Source organism: Aspergillus nomiae (assembly GCF_001204775.2).
Source record: "Aspergillus nomiae NRRL 13137 chromosome Unknown contig00540, whole genome shotgun sequence".
NCBI classification, from domain to species: Eukaryota; Fungi; Ascomycota; class Eurotiomycetes; order Eurotiales; family Aspergillaceae; genus Aspergillus; species Aspergillus nomiae.
The window spans coordinates 1-18,967 of record NW_015378595.1 but is presented as its reverse complement, the minus strand read 5'-3'; the positions used below and the strand labels follow the sequence as shown (position 1 = coordinate 18,967).

At 49.9% G+C, this 18,967-nt stretch overlaps 7 protein-coding genes across 7 annotated transcripts; 3 read left to right on the top strand and 4 right to left on the bottom strand.

Moving 5' to 3' along the window:
• Positions 1 to 2,305: 2,305 nt before the first annotated feature.
• On the bottom strand, positions 2,306 to 4,256 carry ANOM_010695 (putative laccase; the record flags this gene model as incomplete). Its single annotated transcript, XM_015555951.1, has 2 exons — positions 2,306 to 3,895; positions 3,957 to 4,256. Coding segments are annotated over 2 exons (1,875 nt in total), but the record flags the coding sequence as incomplete, so codon positions are not given.
• Positions 4,257 to 5,169: 913 nt separating this feature from the next.
• Positions 5,170 to 6,813, bottom strand: ANOM_010694 (CRAL-TRIO domain-containing protein; the record flags this gene model as incomplete). Its single annotated transcript, XM_015555950.1, has 4 exons — positions 5,170 to 5,723; positions 5,779 to 5,878; positions 5,942 to 5,983; positions 6,073 to 6,813. The coding sequence occupies 4 exons, from the start codon at positions 6,811 to 6,813 to the stop codon at positions 5,170 to 5,172; spliced, it is 1,437 nt and encodes a 478-aa protein (XP_015401706.1).
• An 808-nt stretch (positions 6,814 to 7,621) lies between these two features.
• Positions 7,622 to 8,638, bottom strand: ANOM_010693 (sulfotransferase family protein; the record flags this gene model as incomplete). The annotated part of the gene is made up of 4 exons (XM_015555949.1): positions 7,622 to 8,096; positions 8,154 to 8,257; positions 8,313 to 8,488; positions 8,539 to 8,638. 4 exons carry the CDS (start codon positions 8,636 to 8,638, stop codon positions 7,622 to 7,624), a joined length of 855 nt encoding a protein of 284 aa, XP_015401709.1.
• Positions 8,639 to 9,397: 759 nt separating this feature from the next.
• Positions 9,398 to 13,361, top strand: ANOM_010692 (ABC transporter ATP-binding protein; the record flags this gene model as incomplete). Its single annotated transcript, XM_015555948.1, has 7 exons — positions 9,398 to 9,490; positions 9,546 to 9,657; positions 9,709 to 10,283; positions 10,337 to 10,891; positions 10,944 to 12,878; positions 12,942 to 13,057; positions 13,112 to 13,361. The coding sequence occupies 7 exons, from the start codon at positions 9,398 to 9,400 to the stop codon at positions 13,359 to 13,361; spliced, it is 3,636 nt and encodes a 1,211-aa protein (XP_015401710.1).
• A 474-nt stretch (positions 13,362 to 13,835) lies between these two features.
• Positions 13,836 to 14,549, bottom strand: ANOM_010691 (MARVEL domain-containing protein; the record flags this gene model as incomplete). Its single annotated transcript, XM_015555947.1, has 4 exons — positions 13,836 to 13,986; positions 14,040 to 14,165; positions 14,228 to 14,273; positions 14,393 to 14,549. 4 exons carry the CDS (start codon positions 14,547 to 14,549, stop codon positions 13,836 to 13,838), a joined length of 480 nt encoding a protein of 159 aa, XP_015401707.1.
• A 1,917-nt stretch (positions 14,550 to 16,466) lies between these two features.
• ANOM_010690 (lytic polysaccharide monooxygenase auxiliary activity family 9 protein) lies at positions 16,467 to 17,654 on the top strand (the record flags this gene model as incomplete). The annotated part of the gene is made up of 1 exon (XM_015555946.1): positions 16,467 to 17,654. The coding sequence occupies one exon, from the start codon at positions 16,467 to 16,469 to the stop codon at positions 17,652 to 17,654; it is 1,188 nt and encodes a 395-aa protein (XP_015401708.1).
• An 865-nt stretch (positions 17,655 to 18,519) lies between these two features.
• ANOM_010689 (putative aldo-keto reductase) lies at positions 18,520 to 18,922 on the top strand (the record flags this gene model as incomplete). The annotated part of the gene is made up of 2 exons (XM_015555945.1): positions 18,520 to 18,585; positions 18,638 to 18,922. 2 exons carry the CDS (start codon positions 18,520 to 18,522, stop codon positions 18,920 to 18,922), a joined length of 351 nt encoding a protein of 116 aa, XP_015401711.1.
• Between the last annotated feature and the right edge of the window lie 45 nt (positions 18,923 to 18,967).

Here is an 18,967-nt window from a genome sequence, read left to right as displayed (position 1 = left end):
CCGTTGTTCTTCAGGAGAGAAGCAGCCACACACCAGGATTATTGCAGAACATTGATTATATCTCTCTTGCTGCTGTAGTGAAAAGCCTCTCTTCTTTCGAGACTGGTTCCCCACGGAGCTGGTGGGGTCAATCTCCTTTAAACGTAACGCGACGTGCCTCGGAGATACTTGGTCACTCTTGCAGAATTCTATCCACCTAACCTCGTATTCTGTTTATAGTTGCTGCCGGCTACTGCATGCAAATGATAGCGCCGAGTGCAACGGCTCATATTGACCCAATGGGCCGGGCTAGCCCTCATGGAATTCTTCACGTTGGGACCTGCGTCCGTGATGTTTTTTCCTCAAAATCTCTTCTAATCACACCATTCACTCGCCAAGACTACAGGTTAAACCTTGTCATCTACTGGACCGTGGCAGATGTCGCGTTCTCATGCCCCTCTTGATGGTCTTACAACTTGTTGTGGGTTCATTGTTAGCGACCAGGTCCTCTTCGTTAGACTAGCTAGATACCATGCGACCTGGACTTGTGCAGGGGTTGATGACGCTGAGAGATGACTGCCGATCTGCATCTGCCGTGAGTCCAGACGCTCGGACGAAGACCCGCTGCCGATATGGCTATACTACACTTCCGGATTTTCATTGCTCTTAGAGCTGCACATTACGACAAAACCACGAGGTTTCCCTGGGTTGAGAACCCATGTTTTCTTCAAGATCCCCGGTTCTAGCATTGGATCCGACCATCTACCAATCTCCATACTCCATCTGCGTAGGGATGGTCAGTGAGGTCGAACATATCTGACATTCAACGAATGCATACCCTGAGCGAAGGTCTTCCCAGACGCCATCCGATCAATGCCGCGGATAGCAGTTGTAAGTCCTTGAGTCACGTTGTCAGAAAAGCATACGATGTGGAATTTCTCCCTTGACACTGGGAAATATTTACAAACCCAGGAACCACCTCTTGGGATTCCGTATCCGCTACAATTGTTGATACCCACGGTGCATAGTAACTGGACGGGAAGAGCTATACTTCTGTTGTGCGATAAGCCTTTCACCAGCTGGATCCCAACCAAGACAATTATCCAGGCGTAGCTCCGTGAAGCGTCGTCGGCTTGGGGATCCACAGCTTGCAACGAGCCTGACTGGAGGAGCTGGGCGTCGCTGGATATCTGTCACATTGATCCCACTGTCTTCTAATGCCATGACATCGCCAGGCCAGCCTGATATTGGTGGTATGTTCTCTAGATATCTCAACGGTAGTATCCAAATATTCTGACACTGGTCGTGTATTTCTCGTGTGTACTGGCTCCGATGTTGATTTGGCCGATCTCCAACTCCAACCCCGGGTGGTGTCGCCAATACTCTTGGAACCCCCACTGACAGGCATAGAGCAATGACCGCTGTAACCAGGGTCTTCACCATTGTTGCTGATGTTTCAGCCGGGAAAATGCCTTGGTACTGCTGTATGTTTTTAGGTTTTGTCGTGAGGCCACGATAGAATGTTAGAGAACATCCATGATAGTATCTTTGCCACAGCGGGTTGTGGCTGTTGGCCATAGCATCAGGAGCCGTAACTCCTGGTTTTACGCCCAGAAAAGGGGGAGGAGAGGAAGAGATTGCACTGAGCAAGGGTGAGGGACGGGGCAAACGGGAAGGTGGCAGTGAAAATGTATACACGATGACACAAAGAAAGCATAGCAAAGTTCTAGCACTAGACGCCCCGCCGTCTGGTGAACTGAAGCGCTTATTGGATCAACGTTGCCCCAATGCTAAATGGGTTGACATTCTCCACGGATAACTGGGCGTTGGCCCAAAAGCGTTCTATCACAATGGTTGTATTTTTTAAACGATCATCCTTGTCCCCTTGCGAGAAAGCCGCCTAAATATCGAATAATGCATATCCTTCCAATAGCTTCATTACTGCATGGTACCAACTGTGCTGTGCTATTTACATCACATTTACGTGATAGGGGAATGTCTCCGGTAGACAACCAGATAAACCTCTTTATATAGAGCCGACAGTCAGTCGCTAGAAAAGGTAGTTACAGGATAAGCTTCTCCTATCAATATTTCCGCTGTATTTGAATGGAGATCTGTATGTCAATGCTGACTCATTCCATCTTAACAGACCCGAAGGCTCTACTCTATAGAAGTCAAATCTGGGGCTATGTGGATTTCGTTTGCACCATGCCGACCTCTACCAGCTTCTTGACGCGCACGACAAAGGGTATTTCTTTTATTACTTGGCGACTTTATCTCCCAGGGTCTTCTATGAAGGTACGCAATGTCGATTGCCCCTTTATTTTCAGGCCTTGATTACTAGGGAGTATCGATTATAGCCCATTCGATCTATGTATATATGCAATAACGCCACTGGTAAGTTGATACTTTCAACAACTCCTAGTACGTCAGGTAAAAAAGTGCCGTACAGGTGGGCAATGTGTGGCATTTCCATATGCGACCCACCGTACGTCAAATAGCCTGCATCCGGAGTTCCAGACTGCGCCTTGATAGCCGTCTGGTCGCCGAAGGCAAAGGCTGTCTGCATGCCCATTAACATGTGTTGAAGGATATGGCAATGTACCATCCATACGCCGGCATTCGTAACCCGGATACGCCATGCCCTCCAGCCAGATGGCTGGAGAGCAGTCGTTGTCTTTCTGTATGCATAGAGGACAGTTGTGTCCCGAGTTGCCGGATGGGTATCCTTCAGACGGCGCTCATTTTCCGTTAGGTTGTATAGCCCATCCCCTCCACCGATGTCATAGTAATGTCGGCCGTGTGCGTGGAACGGGTGGTTCTCAACACCACCGGAATTAACAGCACCTTGATTCTGCCAGACAATCTCTAAAACCTCACCCATCTTGGCAGGGAAGAGACGGGTTTGGTTGTCAAACCCATAGCCACTGGCAATTGCCCGCTTGTACGAGGCGTCAAGGTCTAGTTTGCCTTCATAGATATCGACTAGATATGGTGACTTGGGATATGTCTCCACCCAGTCGTACCCGTTCTGAAGCCAAATGGTACGGTCACTGACGTTTTGGTGAACATTGATGATGACGCGCCGGGTTACTTCCTCAACAGTTGGGAAGTTCGGATCCGGATAGTATGGCTCTAATATGTAGTCCAGCCAGCCATAAGTGATATTAGCCACCGGGAGTGGAGGAGTGACAGGGACAGTAATGAGATCGGTCGTGGTAGTGGATGGGTATTCCAAAACTGCATAGGTTGTAAGGACAGTTGGCCGGCCCATGGTGGTGAGTTGGAAATAGAATTGTCGGGACTTTGTCTGTTGTAGCTCGGCCTCGGTTTTTGCCTTTAGCAGCACGCTATAGCGCTGGCCGCTAGATATCTGTAAGTAACTTGTATTGACAGGCTTGGTATAGTGGCCGTCCGCTTCGATAATCTCAAGCACATCATGGCTCTCGATTGACAGCGAAACAAATGACAACACAGTTGCCCCAATAAATCGTAGACGATAGGTCTTTCCAGGCTCGACACTGATAGCGGCCAGCTTGCATGACCCAGTAGCATTACTAGCCAGTCGGCCTTGGCCGTTCACCAGGACCGCGCCGGTCTCTCCACTCCATGTGAAGTTAGTAGAGGTGAGGCCGTCCTCAATCTCTTCATCTGTCTTAGCGAAGAAGTCTGATAGAGCGATAACACGCTCTTCGTCGTACTGGTATGGGGATGGTTGGGCCGATTCTACAATAAGTGCACCCCAGGCAGTGAGGGCCTGGAAGCCAACGTGGGAATGGTAGAAATACGTGCCAGCATAGCCGACCTCAGGGCGAACTTCATAGTCAAAGAAGTGGCCAGGGGGTATAGGCCATTGACTAGCCATGGGAGTACCGTCGGAGAAGGGTGCAGTAAAGGCAGAAAGGCCATGCCAATGCTGTTGTCAATGTGATGTGAGTTTATATGCATCTGTCGCGAAGAGGGCGCCAGTTCCGTACCATTGTGACATTTAGATCCTCCATGTCGTTGTAGACACGGATCCAGTTCACCTTACCCTCCTGGATCTGTAGCTGAGGGCCTGGAAGCGACCCATTTACCAAGACTGAGTATCGGTCCATGCATGCCTGGTTGAAATTCTGAGCCGTCACCCGAAGGATATGGTCTGGCTGGAAGGAGTCGTCATGAAGAACGAGATGGCCCTGAGTTGCTGTCACCAACCCTAGGACCAGGCAGAGTGTATGCAAGATACCTCGCATATTTGCACATAGCAGCCCCATTATCAGAAATGGAGGAGAGAGATCTAGCCATGAACAAAGCAAGAAAGGCGCGAGGAGGAAAAAGAATTTCCTATTTATAAAGACTCACGATATCAATGCGGCTGTGCCCATCATGCCATGTGGGTCTAGCGGTTATTTTTACGGAGGGCTGATCAAACTTTTATCAATGCTATGGGGAATGCCAACAGAATGCACAGTTATGACTGGGGCCCTCTCTAACTAAGGCCTCCTACATACGAGGCGGAGCCACTTGGATCGACACAAGACGTCACTAGTTGGCTCCTTTGGGGGCTGGGGGTTCGCTGGCGATTATCCCTAGATTTGCTGCAGTGAGCTCTTGGCACGCATTCAGTGTCCCTGCATTGTCAAGAGTATTGGTAATACGATAAGAACCACACACTCGCACCTTCATCTATCCTGGTTGTGTGTATGAGCGAAACATGTATATTACTCGAGACCGTGTCCATGAAAATTGTTTCTTTATTGCTGCATCACCTTCAGTAACTCGATAGTCATTACTGTATTGCACTACAACATATCGTAGAAAGAAAATTTCAATATGGCTCCCTTAATGATCATTAATGGTTCTGTCAGTACATACATAAACTCAAAAATGTTTATATTTGCTTCAGATACGAAGTTGCTCTCTACGAAGCATGCGTTTATGTGTAAAGTCGCTATGCGATTTATGCTGAGAGTTAATCAAGGTCAGAATAACTATGCAGAATGGGCTGTTGTTTCTTTGACCCTGGTAACGTGGGCAGCGAATTGAGGATGTTCAGCCCTTTCGATCTTCCAAATATTCAAGGAATCATCTGCAGATCGCGCAAATATAGTATGGCATAGATAGGTCTGTATTATGGACTAAAAAACAGAATTATAATCATGTGTAGATCGTATAAGGAAACAGCAGAGCCTATATGACGAAAGGTAATCAAGCTGACGTTATATCCTGAATGGGAGCATCCACCACCCTCGCCTGGGAACTTGCGATGTATTTCACTGCTACTGCCTTGGTCTCTGTAATTTCCATTTCGGACTCTTCAGTGGGATAGAATGAGATATTTCCACCCTCGCCTATCACACCAGCGCGATCTAAGTGGCAACGCCCGCGAACATAAGGGTCGAGATCCCAGTAATTGACTCTCATTTGTTCAATAATAGCGTTTCGGCGCTCTTTGGCAGCAGCAATCTTCACTGAGTTGTCCTCTTGGGCAACTTCTATCCACTCGGCAGTCGCTTTCAGTAGGTCATCGCCAATCTTCTCACGCTCCGAAAGGAGGGTGTCCCGGGTAACAGTATCTTCCATTCTCTCATTCTCGCCTTCGACCGGCTCAATGAACTGATACTCATATTGGTCCTTTCCACCTAGCTCCTTCACAAGTTGCTCAGGAGCTATATGTCTCTCGAGGTCTGCAGCAGTGTAGGTGAAGTCGACCTTAGATACTATCACAGGATCCATCCACCCCTTAATAATCTTCCAAATACCTTTGCACAACTCAGTTAAAGTTCCTTGGTAGAATGAAGACACAAAACTACTCACCTGAAAAGATCCATGGCGCATTATGGATCAACATGGCCCCAAGGGACTCGGGATAGTTGGCCTGGAAGCAGTCAATCAAAAACTTCACGGGCGCATATTCCTAAGCAGGAAACCATTGTGAGCCGTGTCTTATGCATAATCAATAAGGAGCCAGGTCACTCACCATATTAGAGAGTGAAAAGCCAGTCATATCAAATATAATATTCTGTCATATAGCGTTAGTGCTATCCTCTTGAGATTGGACGACTGCACCGAAGGGGTTGTCCCTGGTAAACAGGAAGAGCAACTAGGTACGTACACTGATTCGACAGGGGGGACCAGGACTAGCCGTGCGGACTCGATGACATGCAGGATATAGCGTTTTATCACTTCTTCGCTCTGTGCTTTCGGGTTGTGCAGTCGTGCCTTCACGATTCCGATCGGGCGACCGGCACGGTCTGTTCCATGAATGTAACATTTGCCCATGCGCATCTGCGCCAGGAATGTACTGCCAGCCTTCGCCTTCTCTGGATTCGACTTATCCTGTGCCTCTTTCAACGCTCGTAGTTCGCTGTTGGAAACGACCAGCTCATCCATATGCTGCTCTTTGACGCGCCATACCAAGGCTTCAAGCATCATGGCCAAAGCCTTGCTGACATCCCACTTACGAGCCCGCATAAAACGGAGGAGCAAGCCATCGGGGTGATCTTGCTTGGCGGTCTTTAACAAACTGTGGCGGATCTCATTGATCGAGGCCCGATTCAAGCAGTCGCGGATGGACTTTAGCTCGCTGCTGTTGATTCCGAGACTCAATAGGATCTGATCTAGGTCCTTTGGAAGATTTGAATTGGTGGTGTTGGACACGGTCTTCGAAAGAGACGAGCTCCGGCGGTGGACAGGCCGAGGTTGTTTCTCTTGGGTCTCCAAAGTCACATCTTGGAATTCTGGCTGGCGGATATCATTCAAGGTTAGAATGATGGACCAGAGTTGGCGCAATTTGGCTTCCTGGTCGGACGAAAGATTGCCTACGTATCCTGGAGCGTTGGTGGCAGCCATGGTGTCAAGACAATAAGAACAGAGGCACGCCGCGAGAGAGCTCAGGGACAATACAGGGAATCACCCACTGGTCAAAGTGAAGCCCGTCGTGAAGCAGGGCTACTTTGCCTTTATTAAGCCTCGTTGATCAGCCGCGGCATATGAAAGCCACCCCCGCAACCCTGATCGACAAAACCTCGGATCTCGATTGCGGAGGTCGGAGCCAAGCGCTAAACATTTGATTTCCCCTCTATTTAAACATCGTATTCTCGCTCATTGGCGGACGATATGAAACCTTGATGTCTAGTGCAGGAATATCAGCCACACCCTCGCACTGCTTTCCCAAGGAGTTGTCGATGCGAAGTGGATGAAGATCCCAAGACTGTCGATTTGCGGTGCGGACTGGATAGTTGTAGGTGTAACTCACAGTAGCCTATTTGTCCTATGGCATATGGTTATATATTGTGTAGCAGCAGCACTACGATGCCCTCGGTATGTCGTCCGACGTCGCTGGGACACACGGACTTAGTGTAATCGGAGCCGCGGTAAGCGTGAAGGCTATCCTTGGTTGATACTCAGTTCGCAGATCCCTAATTGACGACGGTAGGGACACCACGGCGGAAATGATGATGCCATAGTGTGGCTTTCCGCTGTTTCTTCCTGCCGTAAGTCCACTGGACTGCGTGGCTAGTACCTGGTTCCACCAACGGACAGTGTGATATTCATTACCTAAAGGTATGACGACATTGTAGACACTCAAGTCGCTGAATTTCCCGCACGATAGATCCTCCTATCTCCCTTTATTAAGATTAACATTGAACGTACGCCCTCACTTCTCAACAGCAGATATCATAGGAAGCGCAATGTCTATAAATGCACCTGTACCAATGGCATAAAGGAGCGCCATAGTTGCTAAAACACGGAATAGAAGTCCTAACAGTCGCTGGACCTCACTATTTACCAACGTCCAAATCCGATTCGTGGTTTCAAAGCCGTCATTTCCATTGGGGAACGGAACTCCCTTGGGGGTATCTTTTGATAGAAACTTGCATAATGGTTCCCATCCGTCCCGGACCTGGTACTCCAGTAAGTTCTCCCTCGGCACCATATTGCGCACCATTTGGTAATGGGTCTCATAAACAGAAACACCGTGGAGCTGGAAGTCGCCCCGGAAGTAGTCGGTGAAAGCACGGATGAACATCTTGCGAGTGAATCGATTTGGACTGCGAGTGAGGATGGCGAAAGTGTCTACGACCGATGACCAGGGATGGAAAACGTTATTGAGAAGAGTGGCTTGGACAGATCTGTGCTTCTATTAGCGCCCAATATGCACCTACATCAGTCAGCGTCGCTATTCTCACCTGTGCCATTCTTCAGCGTTCCGATTTGTTAGAATTACTTTCGCCTCAGGGTATGCTTCGATGAGTTCTTTGGCAAACACTGCGGCGGGGATATCGGTAACCGCCTGCGGTTTATGAGCCTACATATCATAGCATGGAAATGGCGCGAGTGTTACATACTTGGCAATGGCCGAGAAGCTGGTCCCATTCTGTTCTGCCAAAGGGCTTTCCTCTCCCATCCCACTTGGCCGCCATTGCATCCAGCCACATCTCACAGTCTCTGGGATTCTCAGTCGCAGCGGTATATCCATGATATACATCCGAATAGCCTAGGTTCACCAGGGCCTTCTTAATTGCTAAGATGGTCAGGCCGCGCAGATTCTAGGGGTGTATGATGCCAACCTACAATCTGTCCCGGTCCTGCTCAACCCAAGTACTAGCACTTTCATTGGGACGGTCCGACGGCATTTCCTGCGGTCAATATTGGTCGGAAATCTGGCCTGCATACTGTTCGATGCCGAGTATTTTCGGGTTAAACAGAGCCCTTGACAAGCCCCCTGCTCAGATGACTGGAAAGTATCGAAATATATCGACACAGGAGTACCAACTCGCAGTGCTGTCAACACCGACAATTTTGTCGCTTGACGCAATGATTTTGGTGTGCATATCTGTATCTCACAACGTGGCGTCCTACTTGAGGAAAAAGAAAATGTTTTGGGAAGCAAGGAGGGCGTCAAAATATGATGGATCGACCGGTGTTCCTGACCTGTGCGATTCGGTTCTTGCTTTCATCCCTGGACTCCCAAACGACGGACCTTTCGCTGGACGATCAATCATAAATTATATTGACCGTGCCTTGGTCGATCTCGGGCATGCATCGGCCAACATACCCGGTCTGTTGCTGGTCGCTATCTAAACACGGATGAAGATATCATATATGACCGCGGTTTTACGTGCTGTGAAAGGTGTTGAACCTTAATGCGCCAGGGGCTATGGTCCATGTCCAGTTCTGGGGCTTTCTTTCTGTATCAGGTTCATCTGGTGTTTATCCCAACGGGGATGATAGTCACGGACTTGTCTAAGACGCGGACGCAGTGGAATGTACGAAGTTCGCCGCGCTCATCTTCTACGCACGAGCCCCTTTTGTCCGTTACCCCTAGATTTGTCTGTCTCTTTCCCGTGAGAACTAACCCTTGATCGAATTGTCTTACTAGGCATTGATGCTATAGCCTCGGGGCCATGGAGACGATAGCAATTAGCAAAAGATGTTTCGATATGCTACCACAGTCGATCGGTTAACGATGGCCTTGGGCGCTGTCGCGGCCGCTGTGGCCGGAGCGGCACTATCCACTGTTCCTGTAAGTCTTGTGCTCCAGTGCAGTATAAGAGCCTGCTGAGTTTGCAACGGAACAGGTGGTCATTGGAGCCTTCACCCAGCATTTCAGCGACTTTCTAAAGGACAAAACCTCCTCCGATGACTTGGAGCATGATACCCGCCATCTAGCCGTGTATTTCATCTATCTTGGTATACCCTCAACTGCTTCATCTCTAACGACAATCAACTGACCTCCGAGAGGAATCATCTCGTTCGTTGGGCTATCACTGAGTACTTTGGGATTTACTCGGGCTGCGGAGTCCAGTACCTACCTTCTACGGAGAGCGTATCTGTCTGCGCTCCTCAGGCAGGATGCTGCGTATTTCGAGTCTATGGGTCCCGGGGAGGTGACTACGCGCATCACTAATGATATTAGTCTCATACTCGACACCTTATCTCATAAAGTCAGCATCCTATTGACAGGTCTGTTTGGGTTTGTGGCGGCACTGATAATTGCGCTTTCTCGCAATTGGCGTCTAGCTCTAGTATTGATCTGCATGCCTATTGGAATGATCGCCATCATGGGGACACTGGGAGCCTACATGAGAAAAATGCAACAACAAAGTGGCAGCGTGTATGCGAAATCAGCGGACTTTGCTGAGGACGTATTCTCATGCGCCCGCAGCATGATCGCAGATGGCGCGCAGGGGCGGTTGTCCAAGCGATACGAACAGATGCTGATACCAGCATTAGGAGCCGATCTCCAAAGCAAAGTAGCCATGGCAATGATGATAGCTCTCACGATGACGGTGATTCTCTGGGGGTATGGACTTGCTGTAGGTGACTCTACCGTTGTTGTGTGGATGGCAACTCACCACATCATTCAAAGTTCTGGCAGGGAAATCGCTTCTTACAGAAAGGAGAATCGAGCCTGTCAGATATCGTGACTGTTTTGCTGACATGCACTATGGCTGGGGTTCTGCTGGGCCAGTCTGCGCCATTTGCGGCCTCACTCATGCAAGCTAAGGCGATTTCCACCAAGATCTATGCTACGGTCGATCGTGTCTCTTCCCTTGATGCTTCAACAAATTCCGGACTGATACCCCCCTCATTCAACGGAGACATTGAATTCCAGAGCGTCAGGTTTGCATACCCTTTCCGACAGACTGAGGCCGTTCTGGACGGACTTAGCTTGCAGATTGATGCTGGGACGTCAATGGCAATTGTTGGTCCCTCGGGGGCTGGCAAATCAACACTGCTGGCACTCATCCAAAGATGGTATGATCCATTAGAAGGGAATGTATTCATCGGGGGCCACAGTATGAACCAACTGAATCTTCAGTGGATGCGATCTCAAATTGGGTTCGTTGCGCAAGAGCCATTGTTATTCAATACCTCAATTCATGAGAACATTGTGTACGGTCTAGGTGCAGAGGCTGATCACGTAAGTTTGTAAGACTGATTTGTATATGAAATCTATTCTAACAATTACGCAGCTTGACCAGGATACAATTGTGGACAAGGTACAGGAGGCAGCCAAACTAGCAAATATTCATGATTTCGTCCTGAGTCTCCCTGGGAGGTACTCGACTAGGGTCGGTCAAGCTGGAGGTCTTCTTTCAGGTGGCCAACGCCAAAGGATTGCTATTGCGCGCGCGGTTATCTCCAATCCTCCAATCCTGCTCCTCGATGAGGCAACCTCAGCACTGGATACTAAAAACGAACAAGCCGTTCAAGAGGCTTTGCGGAGGGTTTCCAAGAACCGAACCATGGTAATCATTGCACATCGGTTGTCAACCATCCAAAGCGCCAACAAAATTGCGCTCATGGAACACGGAAGGATCATTGAGGAGGGAACCCACGATGAGCTGATATCGCGGGGCAAGAAGTACGCAAATCTTGTTCGAGCCCAGGAAATTGCACAGGCCCGTCCGCCATTACGATCGAGGCAAGACAACTGGAGGGAGAAAGGGTCTGCCCAAAAGCCGGAGACTGCTGCACCTGTGACAGACTCCATCGACAGTTCGGCAGAGAGGTCTACGTGGGGACTTGTGAAGATAGTCTGGCACCTTAATAAGCCTGAGCGAATACTCATGGTCATTGGGATACTTGCGAGTGCGTTTGCCGGTGCAGGGTACCCCATGCAAGCGATACTCTTCGGCAACGCAGTAGTCTCCATCATATCCCCAAATCTAGCAACTGACGGCCATGATCCCAGATTCTGGGCCCTGATGTATGTTGTTCTCGGAATTTGCCAGTTCTTCTTTTACACGGTCCAGGGAATCTGTTTTGCCATCACTAGCTCCCGACTGGTCTACCGAACACGCACCAATGCGTTCGTTTCCCTTGTTAACCAAGACATGTCCTTCTTCAATCGAGTAGAGAACTCGTCTGGCACTCTGACTGCCTTCCTTGCGACCGAAGCAAGCAAGTTAGCGGGTGTCAGTGGGACCACCTTTGGGGCCATCCTCAACAGTGTCATGACACTCGTAGCCGCAACAGCTGTTGCCTGCTCATTCGGGTGGAAGCTGGGGCTAGTAGCCGGATCTACCATTCCCATTCTGCTAACCTGTGGGTTCTTACGGTTCTGGGTCATATCATGGGCCGAGTCCCACACGAAGCGAGCCACCGATGCAGCAGGCGCAGCATGTGAGGCTGTTTCGGCAACCACCACGATAGCTTCTCTTGGTATTGCAGATAGGATTGTCAATCGATACTGTGAGAAGCTTCGAGCCGAGCAACCCCGAGCACTACGTTTCAACCTTGTATCAAGCATCATGTATGCAGCCAGTCAGTCTCTAGTCTTCTGGGTCACTGGCTTTCTCTTCTGGTACGGTGGAGTAAAGCTGGTTGCATCTGGCGAGTATAGCGTGCAGCAATTCTTTATTTGTTTCACGGCTATTGTCTGGAGCTCTCAGGCGGCCGGGATGGTCTTCTCATATGCGCCAGATATTGCAGGGGCCCGGAGCGCGGCCGTTCAGCTGGCTGACCTTCTTTTCACCCGACCCACAATCGACGTGGGCCTCCAGCACGGTGAAGTTCCGGGGGAAACCTCAACAGGTGTGATTCTGTCATCGGTGGAATTCGAGTTTCCCTCTCCCCGTGGTCCTTCCACAGTTCTACGAAACATTAACCTGACGGCCGAACACGGTCAGCTTACTGCCATTGTCGGCCCCAGCGGGAGTGGGAAAAGCACCATCCTCAACCTGATTGAACGCTTCTACGACCCCACCCGCGGCACTGTTCTGGTGGGTGGAATGGATGTCCGTTGGTATAATCTCGCCCATCTCAGATGTACAATGTCGTTTGTCGGACAAGGCGAGTGGATGGTTGGCGGCACTATACGGGACTGCTTGCTGAGCAACGAGGAGAATGTGTCCCAGGATGAAATCATGGCCGCGTGTAAAAGCGCGGATATCCATGACTTTATTGTCAGTGGCTGGGTCCCTTATAGCACTGGATACAATACTTGAAAGTAGCTAATTGCTGTCTAGATCTCCCTTCCCAACGGCCTTGATACCCCGGTGGGTGGCAAAGGCAGTCGCATGTCCGGAGGGCAGAGACAGAGAATCGCCATTGCCAGAGCACTGCTCCGGAAGCCTAAAATTCTGTATGTACTTGTCCACCAACATTTGCAAATGCAAGTCTACTGATCATTTTCAAGGCTCCTGGACGAGGCAACATCTGCACTGGATACAATTTCCGAGAAGCATGTCCAAAAGGCTCTCACTGCTACCGGAGGAGAGCGGACAACAATTGCAGTCGCGCACCGTCTGGCCTCCATCACTCACGCGAATTGCATCTACGTGATGGATCAGGGAAAGATTGTCGATTGTGGCTCTCATGAGGAGTTGATTGCTCGACAGGGGTTGTACTGGCAGCTATTTACATTGCAAGGCCTTGAAAGTATATAATCCTCATGTAAGCGATCTTGAAGGTTGAGGAATACATGCCGGGTTTTCCATGGGTTGTGTGGGAGGATCATATTGGGCTGATCGGCCTAGCTAGTGCTAGATGGTGAATTAGATCTGAGTCTTAATGTGGCAAACAAAGCCGTTTGGTGTCAAAAAGAGACAGCGAGTCTATAGTTGCCTGGGAGGAACCGCATGATTCAGTATTCAACCTGGTAACCTTCAACTACGGGCTAGTGCGGGCATACTTGACGACATCTGGAAACGGATACATCGGGGATTTTCCTCTATGTATTAAGAGGAGAATGGCCCGCGGATCTGTCGATAACGCAGGGCCCTTAATTTATGTCGGCCTCTTTAGGGGCGAGCTCGGTATCAACGACAAGGGAACGGAGTGGCTTAGGTCGTGTAGTCAATCCCTTTCGAGTTTAATGACTGCCAATCAATCGTCAAGCTCGAACATATTCCCTCATCCGCTCATGGCATCAGACCATAGTTTTGGAGATTTCGCGACAATGCACCCATATCATCATTCTGTTCGACTTCCCTGGTTTCCCCCGCATGCGTTTCGCCTTTAGCTTCATACATAAACGCAAACTCGACAAGAAATGATGCTAAAGTTACAATGCTGTGACACAAAATGAGAACAAGTTTCCGTAAAACGATCTTGAAGATACTCACAATGCAATAAAGCTGAAGGCTTCAGCGGCGTACTTTCTGCTGCAAACGGTTTCCCCGTTCCAGAGGATCACACGACAGCCGACGTGGTTAAAATCGCGAGCCAAGAGAATAAAGGCCGTAAGCCAACTACAGGGGAGACGTTAGTGTACAGGATGTGAGATGGAGTCTGGGGGTGATCTGCGACGCACAGGTACGAGAATGCCAAGTCAAAAGTCAACACTGGAAGGAAATTGCCTTTGCGACGCCTGGTCAGACAGCTTATCGTTAAGGTGATTCCGTATATTGCAGGTGTCAGAACCGCCTGATATATTATTGTTAGATGAACGGCCTAGCCGGGGGTAGATGAGGTTGACTTGCGATGACCAGGGAGTATATCACGGTAGTAGTTTTGGTGTGCTGGACTGCCCAAGCTGTAATCCCGAGCACAATAATTGCACTGGCGCATTGAATGACATGGATACAAAGGGAGAGGACGCTCAGAGCGTCACTTGTTCGCGCGCTACTTGTCATCGTGAATGCCCACCGAATATATGGCCTGAGAGCGCAAAGGAACTACTGTCCGTGTTTACAGATCGAACACGGAGTTTAAATATGTCGGCAATTCGGGTTTCTTGGGTCCTGATGTCACCAGTCGAACGATTTCAGTTTTGACTTTTGCCACCCAACCCATATGCTGTCTGGGATAATTGCCATCCACGGGGCTACTTCATGGTGTTTTGTCCCTGGTGCCAGTGGTATGTCATGGCCAAGAGAGATACGGGGACCTGTAGAAGGTATACTTTGGATCTCTGTCAACTCCTTGTCTACTTTGGGAAAGCTATTAAGTAACACTGGCCTCATGATGACAGTCTAGACCATATTAATTTGCGACTCCACTATGGCTGTAGCCAAACTTCCAGTAACAATAACCTCGGCCCAGCTGGGAAAATGTTAGCGATTGCGAAGACGTCAACGGTCACTAGCCTTATAGACCTGCTCGGGGCTGTTCATGAATCATAGCTATTAGCGCCTCAACCCTAGGGCACAGAGTTAGTCTAGCCCTACGACGCTTTGCACCCTCTGTCTAGTCATGGAGGCGTGTTCCTGCGTCTACCAAAACACTCAACACCGGGGGAGAGAAGGGCAAGGGTCAACAAAGCACTGAGCACCTCACCCACACCACGACCGCGGTTCACCGTGATGCCCTTCACGACAGTCCATTTGCCAGTGATGTTGGCCAGGAAAACATGACTACAAATGATCCTGTTGAGGCAACCTCTACCCTGCACGTTGTTGAAGCGATCGACGACAGGGGTTCTGATTGACCACTGGCGGACAAAGCTGTTGCTCGCCAGTTGCAGGACGACGTTGAAAGTGTCTATATATGTAATAATCCAGAGCTGTCACACTACGAACCGGACCTCACCCCGGTTCGAACAGGCATTGGCAGCGCTGTCCATCATTGTATGGCATCGCGTCTCTTGGTGAGCTTTCTCCCGCCTGAGTGTTTACCCGCCCGGCCCTGATTTCTGTGGTCGGAATTTCCTTCCTCTTTTTTAAATCCTGTGAGAGTACTCACTCATCAAGGCTGAAACAAAAAGCAAAAAGCAAAAAAAAAAGTTAGGCGCGTCAATGCTGTTGCCATGTAAACAAGCCAAAGAGAGAATGAAGCCAGGAAAGAAGAAACAGCGTTGCAAGGTACTTCCACCCACTGTAAGGTTCCCAGATTTTGGATCCGGCCAAGATCCTCAGCAGATCTAGTTCACTTACTACTCCCAAGGGCTTAATTTTTCCTTGGCCCATTCACTCCGGGGTGAGGAAAGCTGCGTCATCGGTTTTTTAGCCGGTGGAGAAGTGTGGGCTACCCTTAATGATTGGTACCGGCATCCGATGTCCGATCTCGCTTAGATCGTCGGTGCAATTTCAATGCCCCTAGGCGCGATTCTCAGACACTCGGTGTTTGACTAGAAGCTTGAATGTAGCCAAGCTTACGTGCTGTCTACATGCTATTGCCAGTTTTCCACCGGACATGGCGAGAGTCCTAGGACAAGCTCGACATGTAGCTGACGCCCCCGTCTCCAGTTAGGATCCATCATTTTCGGGGAGGCGACAGTGTGGTATCAAAAGTGCTGCAAATGGAGACTTCAGCACACTCCTGATTCATTAAACTGGTGGTCCTTCGCTTAGGGCACCCAGGAGACTCTGTGATTCATTCACTCAATCCTTTTCTTTACAGGCAGGGTAGGGAATTTGTTAAATAGGCTGATAAGTCCTACTAGGACAGAAAGGTCCAGCTATTTTTCTTCCGAAGGGTTGTTTTTGTCTCGTCTATTCAGCGAAACTTCATTGATTGAAGTATCCTTCCATTCTTTTACATCCTTACGGCGACTTCATTGACTGAAGTCATTTGCCCTGCACTCCTTCATTATCTATTCTGGTTGACACAACATGTCTCTCTCGAAAGTAGCAAGTGTGCTGCTGGCCTCAGTTTCGCTGGTCGCGGGCCACGGTTATGTCTCGAGCATTGAGGTCGATGGTACCACTTATGGTGGCTACCTGGTCGACACTTACTACTACGAGTCCGACCCCCCCGAACTGATCGCCTGGTCCACCAATGCAACCGATGACGGCTATGTCGCGCCTACTGCGTACGACAGCTCCGACATCATCTGCCACCGTGGCTCTGCGCCTGCTGCGCTCTCCGCTCCGGTGGCTCCGGGTGGAACGGTCAAAATGACCTGGAACACCTGGCCCGACGATCACCATGGCCCGGTCGTCACCTACCTGGCCAAGTGTAGTGGCTCGTGCTCTGACGTGGACAAGACTTCGCTGGAGTTCTTCAAGATCGACGCGGGAGGCTTGATCGATGACACGGACATCCCCGGTACCTGGGCTTCGGATCAACTGATTGACGACAGCTATAGCCGCAGCATCACCATCCCCACGGATATTGAGGCGGGCTACTATGTCCTTCGTCACGAGATTATTGCTCTCCATGGCGCTGAGGATCTGGACGGCGCTCAAAACTATCCTCAGTGTATCAACTTGCAAGTCACCGGTAGTGGGACTGCAGCACCGAGTGGTACCCTAGGTACGGCCCTGTATAAGGACACTGACCCTGGTATCTATGTCGATATCTGGCAAAGTCTCAGCTCCTATACCATTCCAGGCCCCTCTCTCTATACCGCGGGAAGCACGGCTACTGCAACTGCGGCTGCAGCTGCGACCACGACCACTTCAACCACTGCCGCTGCCATCACCACCCCGCCCACTGAGGTCGCGGTCGAGACGAGCGCCGCCGTGGAACCATCTATTCCATCCCAGACGACTCAGATCGCTTCTTCGACGACCGCGACCACGACGGTGGCTGATAACGTGGCTAGCACGGCCTCTTCAGCCTCTTCTACTGCCTCGGGTGTCCTCAGTGGTTCTTGCAGTGACGAGGGTGCCTGGTACTGCAACGGTGGCACAGCCTTCCAGCGCTGCGTGAACGGAGAGTGGGATGCATCGCAAAACATGGCAGCTGGCACCGCGTGCACGGCTGGTATTTCCGACACTCTGACTATTTCTGCTGCCAAGGTACGCCGCGATACACGGTTCCTTCGCCATCGTCGGGCCCACGGTCATCGCCAGTAGATTGAGCGCCGGGATATGCCAACACGATGCGTTCCACGTCGAGGTGTGCGGGGATTGGCAGAATTTGTACAGTGATCCAGGTATCTGATGCTGTATTAGACATCCTCGCTATTTTCTGCTCCCCCTGCTACACTTAACTACCATCACGGTAAATTGAGTGCCATTAGTGGAGCTCATCTTCTGTGTCTATTTGGGTGGACTCCTTAAACAATACTGGATTGTGTTGCCCTAAAAATTTAAATAACGTCGGATCTTAACTATTATACTATGGCCACTCAGCAGACGGAATATATATTGAGCAATATAGGGGCATTCCACAAAGCAAACCTACCCAAGTTTCTAGAACTCAATATCTCAATTTGCTCTTGCTTCGGCGTAGCATATAAATTTGTCGTAGGCAGTTGGGAGTATCCTCCAGAGACAAGACCCACACGATAATACAATCAACCGACCAGGGAGACTCGGAATTAATGCTTTATTTTGACTACGCATCTCGACGACAATATATTCCTGGAAGATACACTAGTTGAATGTGGGTCGAAAATCAACCCGCGTATTCGCTTCCTTGTCAATTGATCCAGGGCACCACGTGGTCATGGGCAACCCTGGTTTCTGCAACTTCAAAGATTATCCGCAGCCAGGCCCAAGTGGGCCATGGCAGCACCAGAGCGCGAATAGTAGCATGCGGATTGGCCGTGTGAAGAGTGGGGGATCAGCTCCACATCCCACTGCTGAATGACGAATTGATGAAAGACGTGATTGTATGCGGAATTACGGCACTCCTGGACTTCTTAATAACGGGTCCACCCACTTTGACAGCCCACACTTTGCCCGCTTTTTCATCTCCTGTCACATTGTTCTCAAAATGGCGAGCCATTCGATCCCCGAAACCCCACGTGTGAAGCTGAACGACAATGTGTCTATCCCAGTTGTAAGATGTTCCGCAGCCTGGGGGCTTCTGGTGAACTAATCGATGCCAACAGCTTGCCTACGGCACCGGTACAGCTTGGTACAAGAAGGGTGGGGACGATTCAGTCAACCGCGAATTAGTCGAAGCGATCAAGACCGCAATCCGACTGGGATACCGCCACCTGGATGGCGCCGAAGTCTACGGCACCGAAGCCGAGCTGGGTGTAGCAATTAAGGAGAGCGGAATTCCACGCGAAGAACTCTTCGTGACAACTAAGGTGATTACAAACATTGCAGATATCCCAAGTGCCATCGACCAGAGTTTGCGCAAGCTTCAACTCGCATACGTGGACTTGTAAGTGCAGGGATGACGAGATCTCAAATACAATGGATTGTATGCCTAA